Source organism: Anabrus simplex, chromosome 1 (genome assembly GCF_040414725.1).
Source record: "Anabrus simplex isolate iqAnaSimp1 chromosome 1, ASM4041472v1, whole genome shotgun sequence".
NCBI classification, from domain to species: Eukaryota; Metazoa; Arthropoda; class Insecta; order Orthoptera; family Tettigoniidae; genus Anabrus; species Anabrus simplex.
In genome coordinates this window covers 1365289472-1365311691 of record NC_090265.1, presented here as the reverse complement: position 1 = coordinate 1365311691, position 22220 = coordinate 1365289472, and the positions used below count along the sequence as shown (strand labels likewise).

General features: G+C 39.2%; 1 protein-coding gene across 1 annotated transcript in view; it reads left to right on the top strand.

Moving 5' to 3' along the window:
• Positions 1-22220, top strand: part of LOC136859080 (uncharacterized) — a 357013-nt gene that overhangs the window by 221891 nt on the left and 112902 nt on the right. The window contains exon 13 of the mRNA XM_067138671.2: positions 12504-12646. Coding sequence (XP_066994772.2) covers positions 12504-12646 — 143 coding nt within the window. The remainder of the gene's footprint in view (positions 1-12503; positions 12647-22220) is intronic.

Genomic DNA, 22220 nt, shown 5'->3' with positions numbered 1-22220 from the left:
TGTCCCCCAGTGGGATTGATTTGGGTGCATCTCTGATCTTGGCGATAAACTGTGTTTTGTTGATGGCGATCTTCAACCCTACTTTAGCTGCTATGTGGTCGAGAGAGGATAGTTGATGGATAGCTTCCCCCACACTGGATACCAGGAGTGTAAGGTCATCTGCGAAGGCTAAACACTTGACTGTTAACTTGTCTTTCTTGTAGCCTATTCTCAATCCCGAGTCATCCTTTAGCATTTTCGTCCACTTACGAAGGACTTGTTCGAGTAGGCAGTTGAAGAGAATTGGAGATAGGCCATTCCCTTGTCTAATACGTGTTTTGATCTCAAAGCTCTGGGACAGTTCCCCTCTGAATTTGATTCTGGCTGTAGTGCTGGTAAGAGTTGCTTTCACAAGATTCAAGGTTTTCTTATCTAGTCCCAGTTCAGCCAGTGCCTGGAAGAGTGACTCTCTATCTACTGAATCTTAGGCCTTCTGAAAGTTGACAAATGTTGCCACGTAATGTGAGGCACTTAGGTTTTTGTAAGTGATGATGGTTTTGAGGTTCAGGGTTTGTTCGGCACATGACCTTGACTTGCGAAACCCAGCCTGGTACTCTCCGATGCAGCAGTCTAGTTGAGCCTCTACTCTTGTGAGTAACACTTTGGAGAGTATCTTGTACGTCTCTGATACGAGGGAAATCCCCCTGTAGTTGTTGAGATCTGATTTGTCGCCTTTTTTGTGTAACGGGTGGATGATAGCTGAGGTCCAGCCGCTAGGTAACGCTTCTGTCACCCAGATCTTAGATATGATTTCATGGATACTTTGGACAGACTCCTCATCAGCGTATTTCCAGAGCTTTGCTATGATTCCATCCTCGCCCGCTGCTTTGTTAGATTTCAATTCTGAAATTACTTTCTGGATCTCCCCCTTTGTTGGTGGGAGAGAGTCCGACATAGTAACATCCTGAGGTTCAAAATGAAGTTTCTCCTTGGGTTCCTTTGAATTTAGAAGGTTGTTGTAATACTCTGCTAGAACTGTGGTGCACTCTTAATTGTTCAGTTTCAGCTTTCCGTCAGCTCCCTGAAGGTGAAGTGTAGGGGCTGAGTAGGGTTTTATTTGAGATTTAAAAGTTTCGTGGAAGTCTCTAGTGTTGTTTCTTTGAAAATCCCTCTCTGCTTGGTCAATAATATCTTTATTGTACTGCCTCTTAGTGTTTCTGATAATTTTAGTAGCAGTTTTCCTAGCTTCTAAGAAGTTTTCATGGTTATCCAGACTTTTGTTACGGTTCCATTTTAGCCATGCTTGCTTTCTCTCTCCTATTGCTTTGTCACATATAGTTGTCCACTGTGGATGTTTGTTCTTTCTGACCTCCGGGATGGTGGTTGTCACTGCATCTATTAGTGCCTTCTGTAGTTGACGCCAATCTTTTTTTCTCTTTGTTTTTAGCCAGGGTCTCGGTTAAGTTATTGTTATCTTTCAGCTTGGCTGGATTGAACCTTGGAATTCGCGACCTGGTGCAGTGGTTTTCTCTGCTTCTTTTAAGAGGTATGAAATTGGTTTTGATCAAAGATAGTGGTCTGAATCAATGTTTGCACTTCTCAATACTTAGACATTCAGCATTTCTTTGCTGTTCCTTTTGCTGATGGCTACATGGTCCAGTTGAAATTCCCCAAGCATTGAGTTAGGCCATCTCCAAGTCATGGCTTTTCTAGGAAGGCGTTTTGAAAGCTGTAGATTTGAGGACTAAGTTGTAATTTTTGCACAGGTTAATCAGCCTTTCTCCATTCCTGTTGGTCCTCTTGTGGGGTGGGTAATCTCCAACTATGTTCTTGAATTTTCTCTCTTTGCCAGTCTGGGCATTAAAGTCTCCCATTAAAATAGTTATGTGGTGCTTTGGGATCCCGTCCATTGTCTCTTCGAATACCCTCCAAAAGATTTCCACATTTTCAATATCTTTCCTGTTGGTGTCATTAATAGGTGCATGGAAGTTAACAACTGTGTATGCTTTGTTGAGAGTTTTAAAGGCTATAGTGGACTTTCTTCCATTTGGAGATGAAAAGGAGATGATGGAGTTGATCATTTTGTTGCCGACTATAAAGCCTGTCCCCAAGTGAGGCACATTCTTCATCACTCTTTCACCTGGTTGCCCTTTGCAGATCCGATAACCTTGTGATTCTATCACTTCTTGATTGAGGAATCTGGTCTCTCGTACAGCTGTTATCAGGATGTTGTGTTCAGGTAAAACATCTAGTGTACGTTTTACTTTTCCTGTCTCTAGGAGGGAGTTGATGTTGATGGTCACCAAGAACTTAAAACATTTCTTCATCTCACATGAAGGTGCAAGCTCCCCTGAATCCAAAGGTTTGCTTGCCCGATCAAAACTGGGGGTGGATTTTATGCTACCTGGGGGTAGTTTTTCTGTTGGTCGTTTTCTCTATGTTGCGAGAGTTAAGAAAAAGTTTAGGGTGGTTACCCGAGGTAACTATTTGTTAACTGTCCAGGTTGTAAGCCTTGAAGCCCCCAGCACTGATCTGTTTGCCGACCCAACTTTCCGCTGGGATTGGTACCCAACCTTCCACTGGGTTGCTCGGCTTAGCAGGGGCACCTCTTGCAGGTTATATGCGGGAGTTGGAGTGAAAGAGGCTAGTTGGATTCTCTTGCTGAATCCAATATTTTCATGTTGCAGATGATTGGCAACAACGTGTTTCACTCCCATTTGCCAGAGTCATAATGACTCCTCCCAAATTGATTCCCAGGGCCCAATTCCAATAGTTATTATAGACATTAAAAATATAAGTGCTTACCCCTTGCGACAACCTAATACCAAGATTAAACTAATCCGTTTCTTCTTCACCCTGTTATGACAAAGAGAGTTCCTTGTCAACTAACGCATTAAGAGGCGTGCTATCGGAAGTGGCTGATGCATCACAACTTCAGTGTTTATTTGATCTTCATTTGTGACATTGAAAGTGAACCAATATGAATGGTCCGTTATTGGACATTATAAATTTTCCAGCTAACTCATTCCTGGTTGCCAGCGTTTCGCCCTCGTGTGCTAGGTTGGGCTCATCAGTTGGTACCAAGACGCTGGCTAGTGCATACCATGGAGGCCACTGCGTAAACTACTTGGAGCCACCGGCAGTGCCAAGGCACTATGAGAGACTTTGTCTCTACTAAAAATTGATACCTGGTGAGATAATGGCGTCTCAAGTTTGGAGCACGACTTTGGCATTCGATTGCTGCGGACCTATCAGCTGTTTCGCCTAACCTGTTATTTTATTGACTATTTGTTAGCTGTCTTACAAATGTTTCAGCCTCAATAACCGTTTAATGCTAATAATAGCGATAAAAAAGGGGACATTGTTTGTTGTTCATGTAAGTAAGTGCCGAATCCATGGACATTCGTTGTTTGTACATTATACTTTTCTTTCTCCAGAATGCTTGTTGAACCTAACTTTACATGATAAATAAAGTTTACAAACAGTTTTAAGTTTTGAAAGTTACGAATTATTGTGTTATTATACACATATTGGAAACATTCTTTTTACATCACTGATAAGAAAATTTGAACAAGGATAACTATGCATTCTCAGCCTACATTATGATACATTCTTTCCTCAAGCAAGAGTTAAGTAATTTTAATGAGTCATTACATTTCCTCTTCATATGAACTCACACATGGTGCCAAGTCTACAGCATCTTCAGTTTGCTCTAAGTTGTGGTAAAATGGTCAGCTTGAGGGATGAATATATTCCAGAACAGACTTAAGGTTAGTCTTTTTTTGTGGCAGGCTCTGCATGGAGGCGCTCCAATTGCTCCGGAAGATGAGATTTTTAATTTCGATGTGGTCCTCGGTGTCTCGTGAAGTCCATTTCCAGAAATTCAGTTGTAGTCTTTTACCTTCTGGTATGTTACATTTATGGCGACAACAACATGGAGGTTTAGTACCTTACCCGGCACAGGTTTACGTCTGACAGATATGGCTCACCTGCGGCTCAACGTTCTTTCTGACGTTCCTTTGTTAAGTATCAGGATTTCTTTTTCTTTTTCTAGATGAACTGCCTTCTTTCTTTCTGCCTTTCATGCAAGGTTTAGACTGGCTACCTTCGTCTCTGTTATCTTGTCTTGAAACTTCAGTATCTAGTCTCAATTTGCTCACTGTACAATTTACCTGTAATTGATCTTCGATGAGGTTTGGATGTTCTTCTCCATACTCCATCTCATGTACATCTGAAGAAGAGCTGCTCTCCTTTGAATGAGGTGTATGATATTCAGCAGTCTCACTAACAGTATCATCTGTAAAAATGGGGAATACAGGTGTCTAAATAAATATTTTATGACCATATTGCATGTTCATAAAATAATTAAGAATGTGAAGGAAAATATGCTGTGAGATGAAAACTTATTCACCTCCAAGTGCTCATAGGTAGCTACACTTGGCATCAGTTCCACAATTTTGCAATGTAATAAAGGTGACTGTCTCTACATTTTTCACATGTTCATTTTCACATACTACTTGCACTTCGAACTACGTATCATTTTCAGTAGCTACATATGCACTCAATACACTGTTCCCTTCCTCTAGAAAAATTGGTTCATGTTCAAGAGCTTGTATCAAGGTATCTGTTTAAAAAAAAAAAGATGACTTTTTAATGATAGTAGGATTATGTTTTTTATGTGACTGTATCTACACAATTTCTGCTGATCAGTTCAATTCCATATGCATTCTATTGGGCTTACCTTCAGAAGTGTATAAGCGCTCACTGGCATTTTCTCTTCTGCTGGTAATTTTGCCACTTCCATTTACTAATTCTTCATCTTGAGATACAGTGAATAGTATTTCCTTAACCCATCTGCTTACCTTATAAACATCAATTCCGGATCTTTAAATTACCATTTAAATGCTGGTGTTTATAAGGTCCATGCAAGACTGCACTTAAATAATAATATCACTGCAACTACTGGCTCAAACTGTGTCAAACTTTCATAGAAATACTCAAAAATAATCATTTCGATGGAATGTGCTACATTACAGTGAAAAATATGAACTATGCACTATAAACTCGCATAGTAATTCTTACGTTGTACCGGAACATTTACGTTCGTAATATTTACATCTGCTTCTTGACTCGTGTTACTATCACTAACTTCAATAAGCACAGTTAACGTATACACATCACTAGATTCACAGGTAGAACTTTCAGATATATAATAATCCTCTTCACAATCACTATTCAGTAAAATACCCACGATTTCTCGCTCGGTAATAGCCTCGTGCGTGCTCATCTTTACTCACTGAACACCCGTGACATCAGCTCAATGCTATCTTCAATTTATGCAGTTAATCCCCTAAACATGACTCAAATACAGCGGAAGAGACTTCCTTCAGATATAAAGAATGATTGTAATGCCATTTGTTGAGTTTATAATGTACTACCTTCCCTTTACCATCGATAAAGCAGGACGCTGCATTACCCCATCGATTCAACGGTTAAGTAAGCCGGGCACAGGCTCGTGCATCCCGTTGATTCGACTTGTTAGGTAAGCTGGTGGGTTAATAACACAGCACGCAGGGAAAGTGCTGCCTTCTGTTTTGGATGTAAGGTCACTGGGTAACAGATCATCATCTGCAAAAAACAATTGAAGATTGATAATATCCACCTAGTTCCAGGAATTATCCACGTAAGCAAAACAGAACATAGCAAGGATAAGGAGTAAAAACATAAAGCGTGAATTCCAAGCATTATTTACATGAAAATAGATTGAAAAGATAAGAATTTAAGGGTGGCTTACCTGTGTTTAGCGGAATCTCTCTACATATTTGAAGAATTTTCCAAGATCGACTGTGTTCATCCATTGTTAAGCAGCAGAGAAACAATGACCAGGCAAATATACACATGTTTGTAACACTACCATCCTTCTAACCAAGACAGGGAGTGCAAAACACAGCTGTAAACGAGAACAATAACTTGCCTGATATACACTTTGATTGCAGTTGCTGACATTTGTTGACCTCTTTCGGTGCATGCAAAAACAACCAATGTTAACATTAGTTCTTCTAGCCCCCAGATTTCTGATACATTGCCAAAGGAGATTGGTTGTGACAGTGCAAAAAAAATAGTATTTAGAGATGATGTAGGACATTGGCTGTTGTTCCATTCGAAAGATCGCTCAGAATTATAAAGAGCATGTTAAAACCTGAAAATGTTAAAAAATGGACATTGGTTGTTTTTGTTCCAAGCCAATGAAATATTGTTCCAATTAACTTCCCAAAACGACTTTTGTCCAGCTAGATATGATTCCTGGCCCACTGTGCACTGGGGAAAAATGCTGGTAATTTCATGATTGAAAAGGACTAAATGTTTTTAACCTTTGCAATCAGTGAAATTAAATTATGGTTTCCTTCTCAGAACTTAATTTTTTATATTACTATTTTATTTGAGATTAGAAAGGTTTATCATTCCAATAATTCTGCCTTTCCTTTGCCCCATATCACTACATCCTATGCAAAGGTAAGGGTTTTACCTCAGTATTCTTGATTGATAAGTCTCATAACTCAATTATTTCATCCTTTAGAGTGGTGAATAAAAGTGACAGTAATGCTCTGCCTTGTTGTGCTACTCAACTTGCTGTAATCTACTTTGGATATCCAACACCTATTTGGACACAACTCTGGCTGTGTTCATAGAGCATGTTGACGTTAATTCACAAAGTACTTTTGTATGTTCCTGTTCTGCATGTATTCCCATTAGATGAGTCTCTGTACACTATCATACGCCTTTGCAATAGGAAGGAATATAAGATCACTTTTTTTTTTTTTCCTTTCTCACAACACTTCTCCATGGTCCTTAACAGCAAGCATCAGATCTGTTGTTACCTTCTTTTTTTGTACTGTAGTGTTTAGTTTCTGCTGTATTGCTTTCCCCCCCCCATTATGCTGCATCATTGTGACAGAATGGTAATATCCCTGTAGTTACTAGATTTCTGTCTACTCATTTTCCTACATAATGGGTCTATACCTTTAATCCAGTCTTCTAGTATATTTTCTTCTTTCTTGTTGTAAGATTTCAGATTTTACTTCATGGCACCATGTTTTCAAAAGATTCTATCTAACATTTAATTGGTGTCAATTTTTAAATTGAAATAGAAAACATCAATTATGAAGTGGGCCCACATAAATTTTGTTAGGCTAATGTAAAGTAAATCTGTCTCCATACATATCAAGGAGGCACGGTGAAGGTGAAGGGTTCCACTTTTTATAACCTCAGCACTAAGTGGGATAGCAAGGTCATCTCTCTGCTCAGCTGCCTTTTCACGCAGGAATTAACCTGATATTCAGTTTTGATGTAGACAGAGTGAACTCAGAGTAATACACCTCCCCAGAAGTGGAAATCCTGTTTCTAAATTTTTAACTTCCTAATGGCGAATATAACACATGTTCTGGGTGAACCATACATCGGCTGGGTAGCCCGTATACTAGTGTAAGACCACAGTGTTTATATGAGGACAAATCAAAAAGTAAGTTTCACTAGCTCGCCACAAGAGCATGCTGTGTGTCGTGACCGTGGCCAATGCGTAGCAAACAACAGTAACTGCTGACACGTCCAATAGGAAGGTTGGTGTGGTATCATGTCGTGTTGTGTGTGCAGAGTGGGCTAGGCTCAATGGCGTGTTAACTAGATGTTCACTCCAAATTGGAGGTGTGTGCAACGATCAGATTTCTGTGGGATAAACGCCTCAATTGCATGGACATTCATCGTGAAATCACTGCTCTACGTGGTGAGTGTGCAATTTCTTGCTCAGGTATTGTAAAGTGGTGTAAGCAATTTGACGCCGGGCGCATGGATCTCACGGACGAATATCGCGAAGGCAGGCCCGCAATTCCAGTACCATTGCAGATGTTGACCCTGTAGATGGGATCATTAGAGAGAATTGACGCATAACACTGCAGGAAATTGCCAGCATGCAGAACATTTTGTATGGCAGTGTGTTCTTCATTGTTCACCAGCACCTTGGATTTCGTAAACTGTGTCAAAGATGGGTCCCATGTCTGCTCACCGATGTTCACAAGGGACAACATTTTCAATTGTCACTGGCATTTTTACAATGGTATTCTGTGGAGGGCAACGAGTTTCTGCGGTGAATCATCACAGGGGATGAAACGTGGGTCCCCCGAAACAAAGAGAATATCGATGGAATAGGTGCACACCACATCACCACCGCGAAAGAAGGCCAAGGTCTAAGCTTCAGCAGGAAAGGTAATGGCGACAGTGTTCTTTGACATGGAGGGTCTTGTGCACATAGAATTTATGCTGAAAGGCAAGACAGTCAACTCGGCTTCATACTGTTAAACATTGATCCGGTTGCATAAGGTAATTAAAGAAAATTGGCAGTGAAAATTGACCACCGGTGTGATTTTGATGCACGATAATGCAATGCCCGAACTCCTTCAGCGATTCAAGTGGAAGGTATGGCAACATCCTTCATACAGTCCAGACTTAGCACCATTCAATTATCATGTGTTTGGTAAGCTGAAAAAGGATCTTGGTGGACAATGATTCCGAAACGATGAGGAGGTGAAAGCAGCTGTCTCCAGGTGAAAACATAGCATTGGAGATGATTTCTACGCATCCATAATCAAAAAGTTGGCTGACCGTTCTGAGAAATGTTTAGTCTTTTTGGGACTATATGGAAAAGTGAACTTATATTGTATGTTGTCATAACCGTGTTGCCTATGTGTAGGTGGTTTCATAAATGGTCATAACTTGGAAGTGTAACTTACTTTTTGATTTGCCCTTGCTTCATTCTTAGAACTTAGTTTATTGTTGTCTACAGTCCTATTTACTTAGTATTTGTAATGTCTATCTTATAATCTGCAAGGTTGTTTACGTCGCACCGACACAGATAGGTCTTATGGCGATGCTGGGAAAAGATAAGGGCTAGGAGTGGGAAGGAAGCGAGCGTGGCCTTAATTAAGGTACAGCCCCAGCATTTGCCTCGTGTGAAAATGGGAAACCACATAAAACTGACAAGTACTGGTAAGGAATTTAAGTTAAACACATTAAAATATGAACTACAAAAAAATTAAAGTTCGTGGAATAGAGCAGGATAGATAAGACCCGTATGACTGTACGGTACACTGACTGAATAACTGCATAATGTGTGCTAGGAGTAATATAAAACCATTGATCTGTTGTATTTCATTCAAATAGATGCTCAGTTTGCTGTGAAATCCTGTACTCTAAAGACTAACATCTTGACTGAAATACTTGTTCTTAAGTTGGTTATACCGCTTTTCACGAGAGTTTAATCCTGATGTAAACAAATAGGTGGAGCACCTTCCTTTGCACGTGGACATAAACGTAGTTAATTGGAGAAGCAACCGTCACACTCGCTCGACTATATGCGAGCTCGAAGAAAAGTAGTACGTCGCATTAATTTTATTTTATTTTAGTTTATTACATTTAGAGACTTTGGAAGAATTCGTAATCAAATTAAAATATGGTTGTCACATATACTGGTATATGTATGCTTTTATTAATAAAATAGTGATTAAATAACGAGAGATGAAGGCACAAGGCGTGGTGTAATACAGGAAATCATCTCGTAGTGAGGGGAAGTCCCAAGCTGTACACCGTGAAGATAAGGTGTTGCATCTTGCAGCAGCAGTCAGTGTCGGTATTCATAGTGAGAGAAATGGAGCAAGAGGTAGGACCATCGCATGTAGTGAAGCACAAAAAAGGAATACCGCTCAGAAGTGACCATAGGCAGTGCATTGTGAATGTGTTCAATAAACTAAATGAACTGAATCCAGGTTTAGCCGTTTATTCATAAGTTCACATCTTCGCACTTTTGTCGTGTGTGATGCGCAGCCCTGTACGTCTGAACACGGGGTGGAGTTCGGTACTACATGCTCAGCAAATCACAACTCTTTCTTTGGGGGAGGTGTGGACATACCATGTTTACATCAGGATTAAACTCTCGTGAAAAGACATATAGATGTCTGCTTAAATAAACCCATAATCAGAATTAAAAGTATTATCTTTAATAGTGTCTTCGTTTCATTTTCAGATGAGTAAAGACTGCTTACTGTGTTTTAATGTCAGATATAAGCAATAATTAAAGCAAATATAATTTGACTGAGGTCGGTCCAAAAAAGATTTGTTACATAAGAAGAATTTTGGCTCTCTGATGATGATTGATGGTGATGATGATGATGATGATGATGATGATGATGATGTGTTTAATGTCCTTTCTTCCAGCTCCTTGGCCAAATATTCAGTACGGAGCTCGATAGCTACAGTCATTTAAGTGCGGCCAGTATCTAGTATTCGAGAAATAGTGGGTTTGAACCTCACTATCGGCAGCCCTGAAGATGGTTTTCCGTGGTTTCCCATTTTCACACCAGGCAAATGCTGCGGCTGTACCTTAATTAAGGCCACGGCTGCTTCTAACTCCTAGCCCTTTCCTATCCCATCACTGCCATAAGACCTATCTGTGTCGGTGCGACGTAAAGCAACTTGTAAAAATAAAAATAAAAGAAAACATTCATTGCTGAGGTCTGAGGGTCTCATGTTAAATTTCTGGCCAGATCAGGGGTTTTAGCCGTGTCAGGTTAACTCCTCTCGCTCACCAACCTAGTACTTTTGTCATAAAAATGCCTTTTTAATATACTGTACACACCACACTGCTGACCACGGTAGAAACATTCAACAGTGTATATGTCCCTCCAGATAGAGTTGATGTCAGGAAGAACATCTGGCTTTAAGACAGGCCCAAAATGTGGAAAAAATGTGGCAGAAGAAAGTTTAATTTTTTTTTTTTTTTTTAAGTATTCTTAATACATGTTCACTCATAACCATACGTATTAAAAGAGCAAATTTATGAAATTGTTGAACTGTTCAGAAATGTAAGAAATGTCATAATTGAATACTTAACCTTACAAAGGGGCTGTGCTAATTTTTAATATATTAAGATTTTGCCATAGAATGGTGTTAAATAATATCATTATAGATTGCACTTCAAAAGAACTAAGCGATATTCTCAGTGTAATGCTTGTTATGGTTACTACAAAATGGCGCAAAAGGTGTGTCACAAAGTCATTTCCTTATCCCTTATCTTGCTGTAACAGCTGTTCTGTTGTGCTTCTGCAGATTTGTAGTGAATGTTGAGGTGTTAGTTGTTTACAATATGAACTCGGACAGGTAGGAGAGGAGAACCAGGAAGGTGCGCTTCTGGAATGACAATTGCATAGGGCAGGATGAGAACATCATGTTGTTTTTCTTGTATTTGTTTCTGGTGGCTTAACAATGTATTTGATATAATAGAGCATACATTATTTGTAAGCAGACACAGTTTAATGAATTTTAACAGTGATTTTGCTCTAATAGAAAACAAAAGAGGCACATGAATTTACATTTCCAATGACCTCCTCACAGTTGTAAAAATTGCCAAGCTGAGCAATTCATTCACTTTCTGGAAATGGGAAAAGGTGACTTTTTTAACTTTCAGGAGATAGCTGAAAAGATGTCTCCTGGCACCGTTTTCATCAGAGATGCCTTCAATGAAGGCAGAGAATGGAAACAGATTTCTGTCCTCAAAAAGAAGAAAGACCTGTGGATAACCTGCTGAAGGCTGAGCTTCATTTAAGTAGTTTAAAAAACAGCATAACTTCTGGAAAGAAGCGTGATCTGAAGCCCATGATGGAATATCTCTCTGAAGAGGAGCACTATATATTTTATGGGAATCTATATTCGGACTTGATGTAATAATTAGATTATTGAGGAACTTAACACACAGTTAACTTTTTTCTCCGCCAGAAGTGCCTGTTTAGGAATAATAGCAGTTTACACATTCTTTATTATCATAATATTGTCATAGGAATGGCATGAACCAAAATTTGTAAGGAAAATGCATTAACAATTGATCTTCCCTAATTTTCTAACTTCAAGATGTCATATGCAATTGAAAGATTGTACTTGCAGTGTTTTACACTTTACAGGGATTTTCATACAAATAGACAACATTTTTTATGCATACAAAACTTTGAAATATTTATATTAAAGTAATGTATTTCTTTCTTATCAAAAAGCTATTTTGACACTGAGCCTCTTTTGCAAGGTTCAGTACTTGGTTTTTAATGTTGTTGTGGGTTTATATTAAATGATGGTTATAAAAAGCTTACAATTTAACTTTGTTCAAAATATTCTTGAATGTTTAACGACAAAGGTTCTATATACAGTGTGTGTGTATATTTTATATATATATTTTATATATATATGTGTGTGTGTTCTGTAATCGTGCTTCTCTGTATAGATTGTCTTGTAATATTCCAACTTCATACTCTTTCCCAGCATTGAGCTAATAATTACTTAGATGGTCCATATTTTTAGTCCATTTCCCTGTATGTGAGTGACAGTTGGTTACAGGAAGAACATGATAATGCATGATTTTGATGCAAAAATAGTAAATTAATTGTACAATGAAAAACACCAAATCTCAAATATTTACTGATACATTTCAGGTTTATTGCTGGAAGTTTTAGTAATGGGATGGTAGCTGTGTGGGACACAGGATCATCATCTTCTCTCTTGTCAAACATGGAGGGAAAGTCCCATATAATTTATCCATTTCACGTATTCCAGGCACATCAAGCAACAGTTTCAGGTATGGTCTGTTCTTATTTTGAGAGTTTTGTTGACTTTCTATGGTTGAAATTTTTCATTCTGTTTTATAATATTTTAGAATTTTTTCTACACTAATTTTCTTTTTATCCACATTAATTGTAGCATGAGAAATAATGATACCCTTTTGACACTTACATTCATATGGAGGGCAATGATGTGTCCTTTGAAACAGGGCCCAGAAGTTGACCACGTCCTTTCCTTTTCCTCATTTTCTTATTCCCATTGGGAGGTTAAAATAATAATGGTGTAGCCAACTCTGAAATTGGATTCCTTATTTGGTTGCATTTTAGCATATTTTCATCTTTTGATATTGTGTATTTGTCGTTTTTTAATTGCTTCTGAATTATTTTCTTACCTATTCTTCCATACAGAAGTTTTAAAATCCCAGAATTGTTGCTAGTAGCTTTTCAGAATGATTCTTTACATAAATAAAGCTAATAATACCAGTGTTCTCTACAGAAATTTTCATCAGCCGGGTGGCAGAAATGAGTAGCCAGGCGAGGAATACTATGTAAAAAGTTAATATGATGAAATTTTAATTAACAATAATCAGAGAAGTGAACTGCAAGACTGAACTATTTTAGTGTTATCATAATAGAGTATTTTGAACTTCTAGCGTTCTACTGCTCGTTCATAATCAGCTTACCGCTCTGTGACGTGCTCGCATGGGATTACGTGCTAATTGAGTCACTGCTCGTGTACGGCACTACGTGATAGTCAAGATAAACATTTAAACTCCAATGTAATTGATTCAATTATGCTGACAATAAGGAATATTTATCATTTAAATTAACAGGTTTACAGTATTTACATTTTAATTTGGAACACCTATTGACTCAAATATGTATTAATATTATGTAACTAGCATATATCTAGATTACTGTACGTTAGCTGGGCGATGTGTAAAAATGGCAGGACGGTGTGCCCATTTGAAAGGGCCTAGGGAGAACACTGGATATTCTTGAAATTCGTACCTTTAAGTTGATGTAAGTAAAGCAATATAGCCGGAAGGGTAGGACTGAGGATCGCCTACAACAAGACAAAGACATTGAATACCACTGAGGATTGGACAACACCGGAAGGCACCGTGCAAAAGGTGGACAAATTCAAGTACCTAGGAGAATTTATAACAGGAAGGAATAGGAGTAATGAGGGAATAACAGAGAGGATAAAGAAGATGCGATCAGCCTTCTGTATGACCAGAGATATATACAATAAAAAGAATATATCTACAGACGCAAAGATCAGACATTACAAGGCAACGGTGAGAAATGCTGTATTATATGCTGCTGAGACAATAGCACTAGGAAGAAATGGTGCGGAACAACTAGAGAAAGAAGAGAGAAAAATATTGAGGAAAATACTAGGCCCTAAGAGAGGAGGTGAGAGATGGATGAGGAGACCCAGGGAAGAACTATACCGGAACATGAGGACAATCTCAGAAGAAATCAGACTGAAAAGAGCACGGTTTGTGGGACATGTAATCAGGATGAATATGGATAGAATGACGAAAAGAGTATGGGAAACAACAGCGAGGACACGAGGAAAGACAGGAACCAAGTGGGTAGTTGAACTCCGGAAAGATTGGTCAGAATTGGGGATCAAGGTGGAAGAAAAGGAAAATTGGAAAAGCAAGTACATACCGACTAATATGCCAGAGATCAATGATAGGGATGGATACAGGAAAAGGATTGAGAGTCACCAGTGGAGTAGACAAGAGAAGAGGATACTGAATATCTCGGAAGAAGAGCGGGAGAGAAGAAGAGAAAGGATGAAGAGGTTCTGGGAAGAGAAAAAGAAAATGCAATCCGTGAAGGAGCTGTCCGTGGTCCTACAGAGGCCGTAACGCAAGAAGAAGAAGAAGAAGAAGAAGAAGAAAATGTAAGTAAAGGTCACTGTCTGCTGCATCAGTGAGCAAATGGGAGTATGTGTATTAATAATTATAATTGGGGGCTCTGGCCCCGTCCTCAAACCTTACCCTGAGGACCGGGCACAAAAATATGTAGACAACAAACAGAACTCAAACATATCCAGTTAAATACCAGTATAACAAAATTTTGGGGACTTCAGAAATTAATTTGTAATAGTGAAACTTTTTTATACTGAAATAATTCAATTCTTAAAAACTCGCCTATTGCTAAAGCTGTTGAAGAATCTACGTTATTTCAATGTGAATTTACACATAAAAAAACCTTAATACTATATTTATTAAATGAGAGGAAAATTAGGATACTTATATTTACGTGAAGTAATAACATAAAGTACAGGTACTTGTAAGAAGTTTTCAGCATCTCAAATTTTACCCTGTACCGATACATTATCTCCTAGACTTTATTTTTTGAAAAAAGTCTGTGATATTTTTCTGAACACTCCCAGGCACAAATGAATATTTAAGGTAGTCAGCAACCACTGCACTTGAATTTAACACAAATTTAGTTCAGAACTGCCTTTAGAGTAAAAAAAAAAAAAAAAAAGTATTTTACAGAGTAACTTAAATTCAACATTTATCCGCGTCATGATAGAGCGCGTCTTCCGGAACGTACAGGGTAGCTTTCCACACTTTCACTCACTTCGATGTGTCTACAGTGTGCTTCATATTTGCTAGGTTCCAGTGAAATTTTAATTCTTTTGTATTCAGCATTTTAAGGAACGCCACAATATCACGTAACAGTATGCAGAGAAGCAGAATCCGCAAGCGCTGGCGATGCCGACAGTTGGCAAGAAAACGTTGCTTATATAATCAATTCGGAGGCACCGGACAATATTGTCAATGCTGATGAAACTGCATTGTTTCTTTTAATGCCGAGCCCTAACAAACTTATTATTTGAAAGAAGAGAAGTGCCAGCCGGGAAATTGTACAAGGGTTGGGGTCATTGTACTGTGTTGCAATGCACTCGGAAGCAGTAGACTTTATCCCCTCGTCATAGAAAACTTTGTTAAGCCACGAAGTTTCAAGGGCATTGATCACTTTCCATGCAAGTACAGGGCATATAAAATGCATACAATACAGTAATCCAATGAATAAAGCACTTGCACACGAGAGCCAGCATAGATTTCTCCTACTCTTTGAATCATGCTTTGTTTTTCTTTTGTTGTGTGAGGTTATGTTTGTCATTGACTTACCCGAGTGCATTATCTGAATACTGTAAATGCACCTTGTTGGTTACATTTTGGAAATAGCTTTTTGCATGACATTTGAAAGGCTTAAACTGTGTGAATTAAGGTTAATTGCATGCTGTAATGGGTCTTAGAATAGTTTGTGATGCGGCAAGGTTTGGTATTTCTGTATTATGAGTTGATGGTTAATTCGAAGTCTGATTTTTGCGTCCCAACGACTTTGAATTAATGAGGCTTTACTGTAATGATGTTCAGTACCGGTACACTAACACTGAAAAAAATCTTCTTCACGTGCTGTTGGGTAGGCAACCCGCTCGTCACAATTGTGATGCGTTTGCTTCCTTACTTTCCTCTGATTTGTAATCGGGTAGTTTTTTTTTTTTTTTTTTTTTTTAGGGGCTTTACTTCGCACCGACACAGATAGGTCTTATGGCGACGATGGGATAGGAAAGGCCTAGGAGTTGGAAGGAAGTGGCCGTGGCCTTAATTTAGGTACAGCCCCAGCATTTGCCTGGTGTGAAAATGAGAATGAGGGTCAGATAAAGCTTCACCTACTCTAATTCTCTGAGATCTATTTTCTAGAAATATAGCAACCCATTCAGTCACTCTTTTGTGTAGTCCATTCGCACTCATTTTTGCCAGTAGTCTCCCATGATCCACCCTATCAAATGCTTTAGACAGGTCAATAGCGATACAGTCCATTTGACCTCCAGAATCCAAGATATCTGCTATATCTTGCTGGAATCCTACAAGTTGAGCTTCAGTGGAATAACCTTTCCTAAAACCGAACTGCCTGCTATCAAACCAGTTATTAATTTCACAAACATGTCTAATATTATCAGAAAGAATGCCTTCCCAAAGCTTACATACAACACATGTCAAACTTACTGGCCTGTCATTTTCAGCTTTATGTCTATCACCCTTTCCTTTATACACAGGGGCTACAATAGCAACTCTCCATTCATCTGGTATAGCTCCTTTAACCAAACAATAATCAAATAAGTACCTCAGATATGGTACTATATCCCAACCCATTGTCTTTAGCATATCCCCAGAAATCTGATCAATTCCAGCCGCTTTTCTAGTTTTCAACTTTTGTATCTTATTGTAAATGTAATTGTTATCATATGTAAATTTTAATACTTCTGTGGCTTTAGTCTCCTCCTCCTATCTCGACATTATCCTTGTAACCAACAATCTTTACATACTGCTGACTGAATATTTCTGCCTTTTGAAGAACCTCACATACACACTCCCCTTGTTCATTAATTATTCCTGGAATGTCCTTCTTGGAACCTGTTTCTGCCTTAAAATACCTATACACGCCCTTCCATTTTTCACTCAAATTTAAATGACAGCCAATTATGCTTGCCATCATGTTATCCTTAGCTGACTTCTTTGCTAGATTCAATTTTCTAGTAAGTTCCTTCAATTTCTCCTTACTTCCACAGCCATTTCTAACTCTATTTCTTTCCAGTCTGCACCTCCTTCTTAGTCTCTTCATTTCTCTATTACAATAAGGTGGGTCTTTACCATTACTTACCACCCTTAAAGGTACAAACCTGTTTTCACATTCCTCAACAATTTCTTTAAACCCATCCCAGAGTCTGTTTACATTTTTATTTACCGTTTTCCACCGATCATAGTAACTTTTTAGAAACTGCCTCATTCCTGCTTTATCAGCCATATGGTACTGCCTAATAGTTCTACTTTTAAGACCTTCCTTTCTATCACATTTATTTTTAACTACGACAAAAACAGCTTCATGATCACTAATACCATCCATTACTTCAGTTTCCCTACACAGCTCATCTGGTTTTATCAGCACCACATCCAGGATATTTTTCCCTCTGGTGGGTTCCATCACTTTCTGAATCAGCTGTCCTTCCTATATTAAGTTATTTGCCATTTGTTGGTCATGCTTCCTGTCGTTTGCATTTCCTTCCCAATTGACATCTGGCATATTCAGATCTCCCGCTTCAATCACATTTCTTTCCATGTCGTTTCCCACATAGCCGACTATCCTATCAAATAATTCCGAATCCGCGTCAGTGCTACCCTTTCCCGGTCTGTACACTCCAAATATATCAAGTTGCCTATTATCTTTAGAAATGAGCCTTACACCTAGAATTTCATGTGTCTCATCTTTAACTTTTTCGTAGCTTACAAATTCTTCTTTCACCAGAATGAATACACTCCCTCCCACCATTCCTACCCTATCTCTACGATACACACTCCAGTGCTGTGAGAAAATTTCTGCATCCATTATATCATTTCTCAGCCATGATTCAACTCCTATTACAATATCTGGTAATAAGACCACGGCCCCTTCCTTCCCACTCCTAGCCCTTTCCTGTTCCATCATCGCCATAAGACCTATCTGTGTCGGTGCGACGTAAAGCAGACTAGCAAAAAAATCTCTAAGCTATCCATGTCAACCATCCAGCTAGTTAGCCTGTAGGTAGTCAGGCGAAGCATGGTCAGCATATCAACTACATTTCCTAACTGCCTACACCTGCAGCGCAGCTCATCCTAGAGGCGGAGGTAGAGGTGGAGGCTGAAGAGTTGATAGAGGTAGAGGCAGAAGTTGAGGTGGAAGCTGAGGAGGCGACGTGGAAGTTCAGGTGGTGTCACAAGTTGAGGTAGAGGTACACCTACCAGTTAGCTCTCTACACTGTCTTGTGCAAGGTTTAATGGGATTCAAACTTTATGGAGCATGCATGAAATAAGGAATAACAGCAGTTGTAAACTGCAGGTGTGCATTCCCACACTCTTATCTAGGAGTAGCATGTTTTACAAAACAACAGCAGGTGGCACTTGTAGAAGGGCAGAGCTGATCAGCTGACAGACACACAGTGATTACATGGACATGTTTAAACTTGTTTGCTGACAAGCTCTCTCTCGTTAGCTCAAGCATTTATATATGCTATGTGTAGGAATATTTTACTTAGTGGACAAAATACTGTGCTGGAGATTTGCCAGCTTTTTAGTTCATCATGATGAGAGCTTCACTAGTTGATGTGCAAGGTTTTAAAGAGAATGGAAACAAATTTGTGTTTAAATTAGATTGCACTGTATTGTGGGCACCAAATGTTGTAGGTTTAGTATTTAGCCCACCTTTCCCATATTGTTTGCACACAGATGATGATAAAAAGCAGACACAATGGATTAATAATAATTTAGGACTGCAATGGAAAGAAAAAGGTCTTCCTTATCGCATGCTAGCTATGCCCATAAATGGTTATTTCTCTGGAGCAGATCTGGTGTTTGTGAAGGGTTGTGAAAAGAAGGAATGGTTGCATGACTGTCTACAATCAACATGTATAGTTATTGATCTGCATGAATTTGGGTGTCCATAATTTTGAACTGTTGTCAAGGAGCATAGTGAAGAAATATTGAAACGATCTTTACATCATACGTGTATATTCTTTGATTAGTTGTGTAGCAGTGCATGCCGGGATATATGTGACGTATGTAAACTACACTGTTCAAAACAAAAAGGAAAGAGAATGAGGGTAGAGTGTTATCCAGGAATCAGGTTAAGGCAAATGTTGAAGAAAATAGAAGGAAGGGAGGAGGGTAAGGAGAAGGTGGTAATTTTCCATGTTGGTACCAACAATGCAAGGCAAGTAGGAGCCAGGCTGAGTGGCTCAGACAGTTAAAGCGCTGGCCTTCTAACCCCAACTTGGCAGGTTCGATCCTGGCTCAGTCCGGTGGTATTTGAAGGTGCTCAAATACGACAGCCTCGTGGTGGTAGATTTACTGGCACGTAAAAGAACTCCTGCGAGACTAAATTCCGGCACCTCGGCGTCTCCGAAGACCGTAAAAGTAGTTAGTGGGACGTAAAGCAAATAACGTTGTTGTTATTATTATTATTATTATTATTATTATTATTATTATTATTATTATTATTATTATTATTATTCCTCCTCTGCGAACCATGTGACCTTGCCGCGGTGGGGAGGCTTGCGTGTCCCAATGATGCAGATAGCCGAGCCGCAGGTGCAACCATATCGGATGGGTATCTGTTGAGAGACCAGACTAACGAATGGTTCATCGAAAGGGCGGTAGCAGCCTTTCGGTAGTTGCAAGGGCGGCAGTCTGGATGATTGACTGATACGGCCTTATAATAATACTCAACATGGCTTAGCTGTGTTGATACTGCTACACGGCTGAAAGCAACGGGAAACTACAGCCATAACTAACTCCCGAGGACATGCAGCTCTCTCTGTATGAATGATGTACTGATGATGGCTTCCTCCCGGGTAAAATATTCCGGAGGTAAACTAGTCCCCCATTCGGATCTCCGGGTGGGGACTACACGAGAGGTGGCGATCATCAGGAAGATGGATACTGACATTCTGCGAGTCGGAGCGTGGAATGTTAGAAGTTTGAATCGTTGTGGTAGGTTAGAGAATCTGAAAAGGGAGATGGATAGGCTAAAGTTAGATGTAGTTGGCATAAGTGAAGTACGTTGGCAGGAAGAACAAGATTTTTGGTCAGGCGACTACCGAATTATCAACACAAAATCAAACAGAGGAAATGCAGGAGTTGGTTTAATAATGAATAAGAAAATAGGGCAGCGGGTAAGCTACTACGACCAGCATAGTGAAAGAATTATTGTCGTCAAGATAGACACCAAACCAATGCCCACCACAATAGTGCAGGTCTATATGCCTACTAGTTCAGCGGATGATGAAGAAATCAAAAGAATATATGAGGAGATAGAAAATTTAATACAATATGTAAAAGGTGACGAGAATCTAATTGTGATGGGAGACTGGAATGCAGTGGTAGGCCAAGGAAGAGAAGGTAGTACAGTAGGAGAATTTGGATTGGGACGAAGGAACGAAAGAGGAAGTCGTCTGGTTGAATTCTGCACTGATCATAATTTAGTCCTTGCCAATACTTGGTTCAAACACCACAAACGACGGCTGTATACGTGGACGAGACCTGGAGACACTGGAAGGTATCAAATAGACTTCATTATGATTAGGCAGAGATTCAGAAACCAGGTGTTGGATTGCAAAACTTTCCCAGGAGCAGACGTGGACTCTGACCACAACTTGTTGGTCATGAAATGCCATCTGAAGTTGAAGAAACTGAAGAAAGGAAAGAATGCAAAAAGATGGGATCTAGACAAGTTGAAAGAAAAGAATGTGGGGGATTGTTTCAAGGAACATGTTTCACAAGGACTAAATGAAAAGGCTGAAGGAAACACTATAGAGGAAGAGTGGAGAGTCATGAAAAATGAAGTCAGTAGGGCTGCTGAAGAAATGTTAGGAAGGAAGAAAAGATCAACTAAGAATCAGTGGATAACTCAGGAGATACTAAACCTGATTGATGAACGACGAAAATACAAGAATGCTAGAAATGAAGAGGGCAGAAAAGAATACAGGCGATTAAAGAATGAAGTGGATAGAAAGTGCAAGGCAGCTAAGGAAGAATGGCTGAAGGAGAAATGCAAGGATGTCGAAGGCTGTATGGTCCTGGGAAAGGTAGATGCTGCATACAGGAAAATCAAGGAAACCTTTGGAGAAAGGAAATCTAGGTGTATGAATATTAAGAGCTCAGATGGAAAACCACTCGTAGGGAAAGAAGACAAAGCAGAAAGATGGCAGGAGCATATCCAACAGTTGTATCAAGGTAAAGATGTAGATAATTTGGTTCTGGAACATGAAGAGGCTGTTGATGCTGATGAAAAGGGAGACCCAATTTTGAGGTCAGAGTTTGACAGAGCTGTGAGTGACCTCAATAGGAACAAGGCACCTGGAATTGATGACATTCCCTCTGAATTACTGACTGCCTTAGGAGAAACCAGCATGGCAAGGTTATTTCATTTAGTCTGCAAGATGTATGAGACAGGAGAAGTCCCATCCGATTTTCAGCAGAATGTTGTTATACCTATTCCCAAGAAAGCCGGTGCTGACAGGTGTGAAAACTACCGCACCATTAGTTTAGTATCTCATGCCTGCAAAATTTTAACACGTATTATTTACAGAAGAATGGAAAAACAAGTTGAAGCTGAGTTGGGAGAAGATCAATTTGGCTTCAGAAGAAATGTAGGAACACGTGAAGCTATCCTGACTTTACGTCTGATCTTAGAGGATCGAATCAAGAAGGACAAGCCAACGTACATGGCATTTGTAGATCTAGAAAAGGCATTCGATAATGTTGATTGGACCAAGCTATTTATGATTCTGAAGATGATAGGGATCAGATACCGAGAACGAAGAATTATCTACAATCTGTATAAAAATCAGTCTGCAGTGATAAGAATTGAGGGCTTTGAAAAAGAAGCAGCAATCCAGAAAGGAGTGAGGCAAGGCTGCAGTTTGTCCCCTCTCCTTTTCAATGTTTACATAGAACAGGCAGTAAAGGAAATTAAAGAGAAATTTGGAAAGGGAATCACAGTCCAAGGAGAGGAAATCAAAAC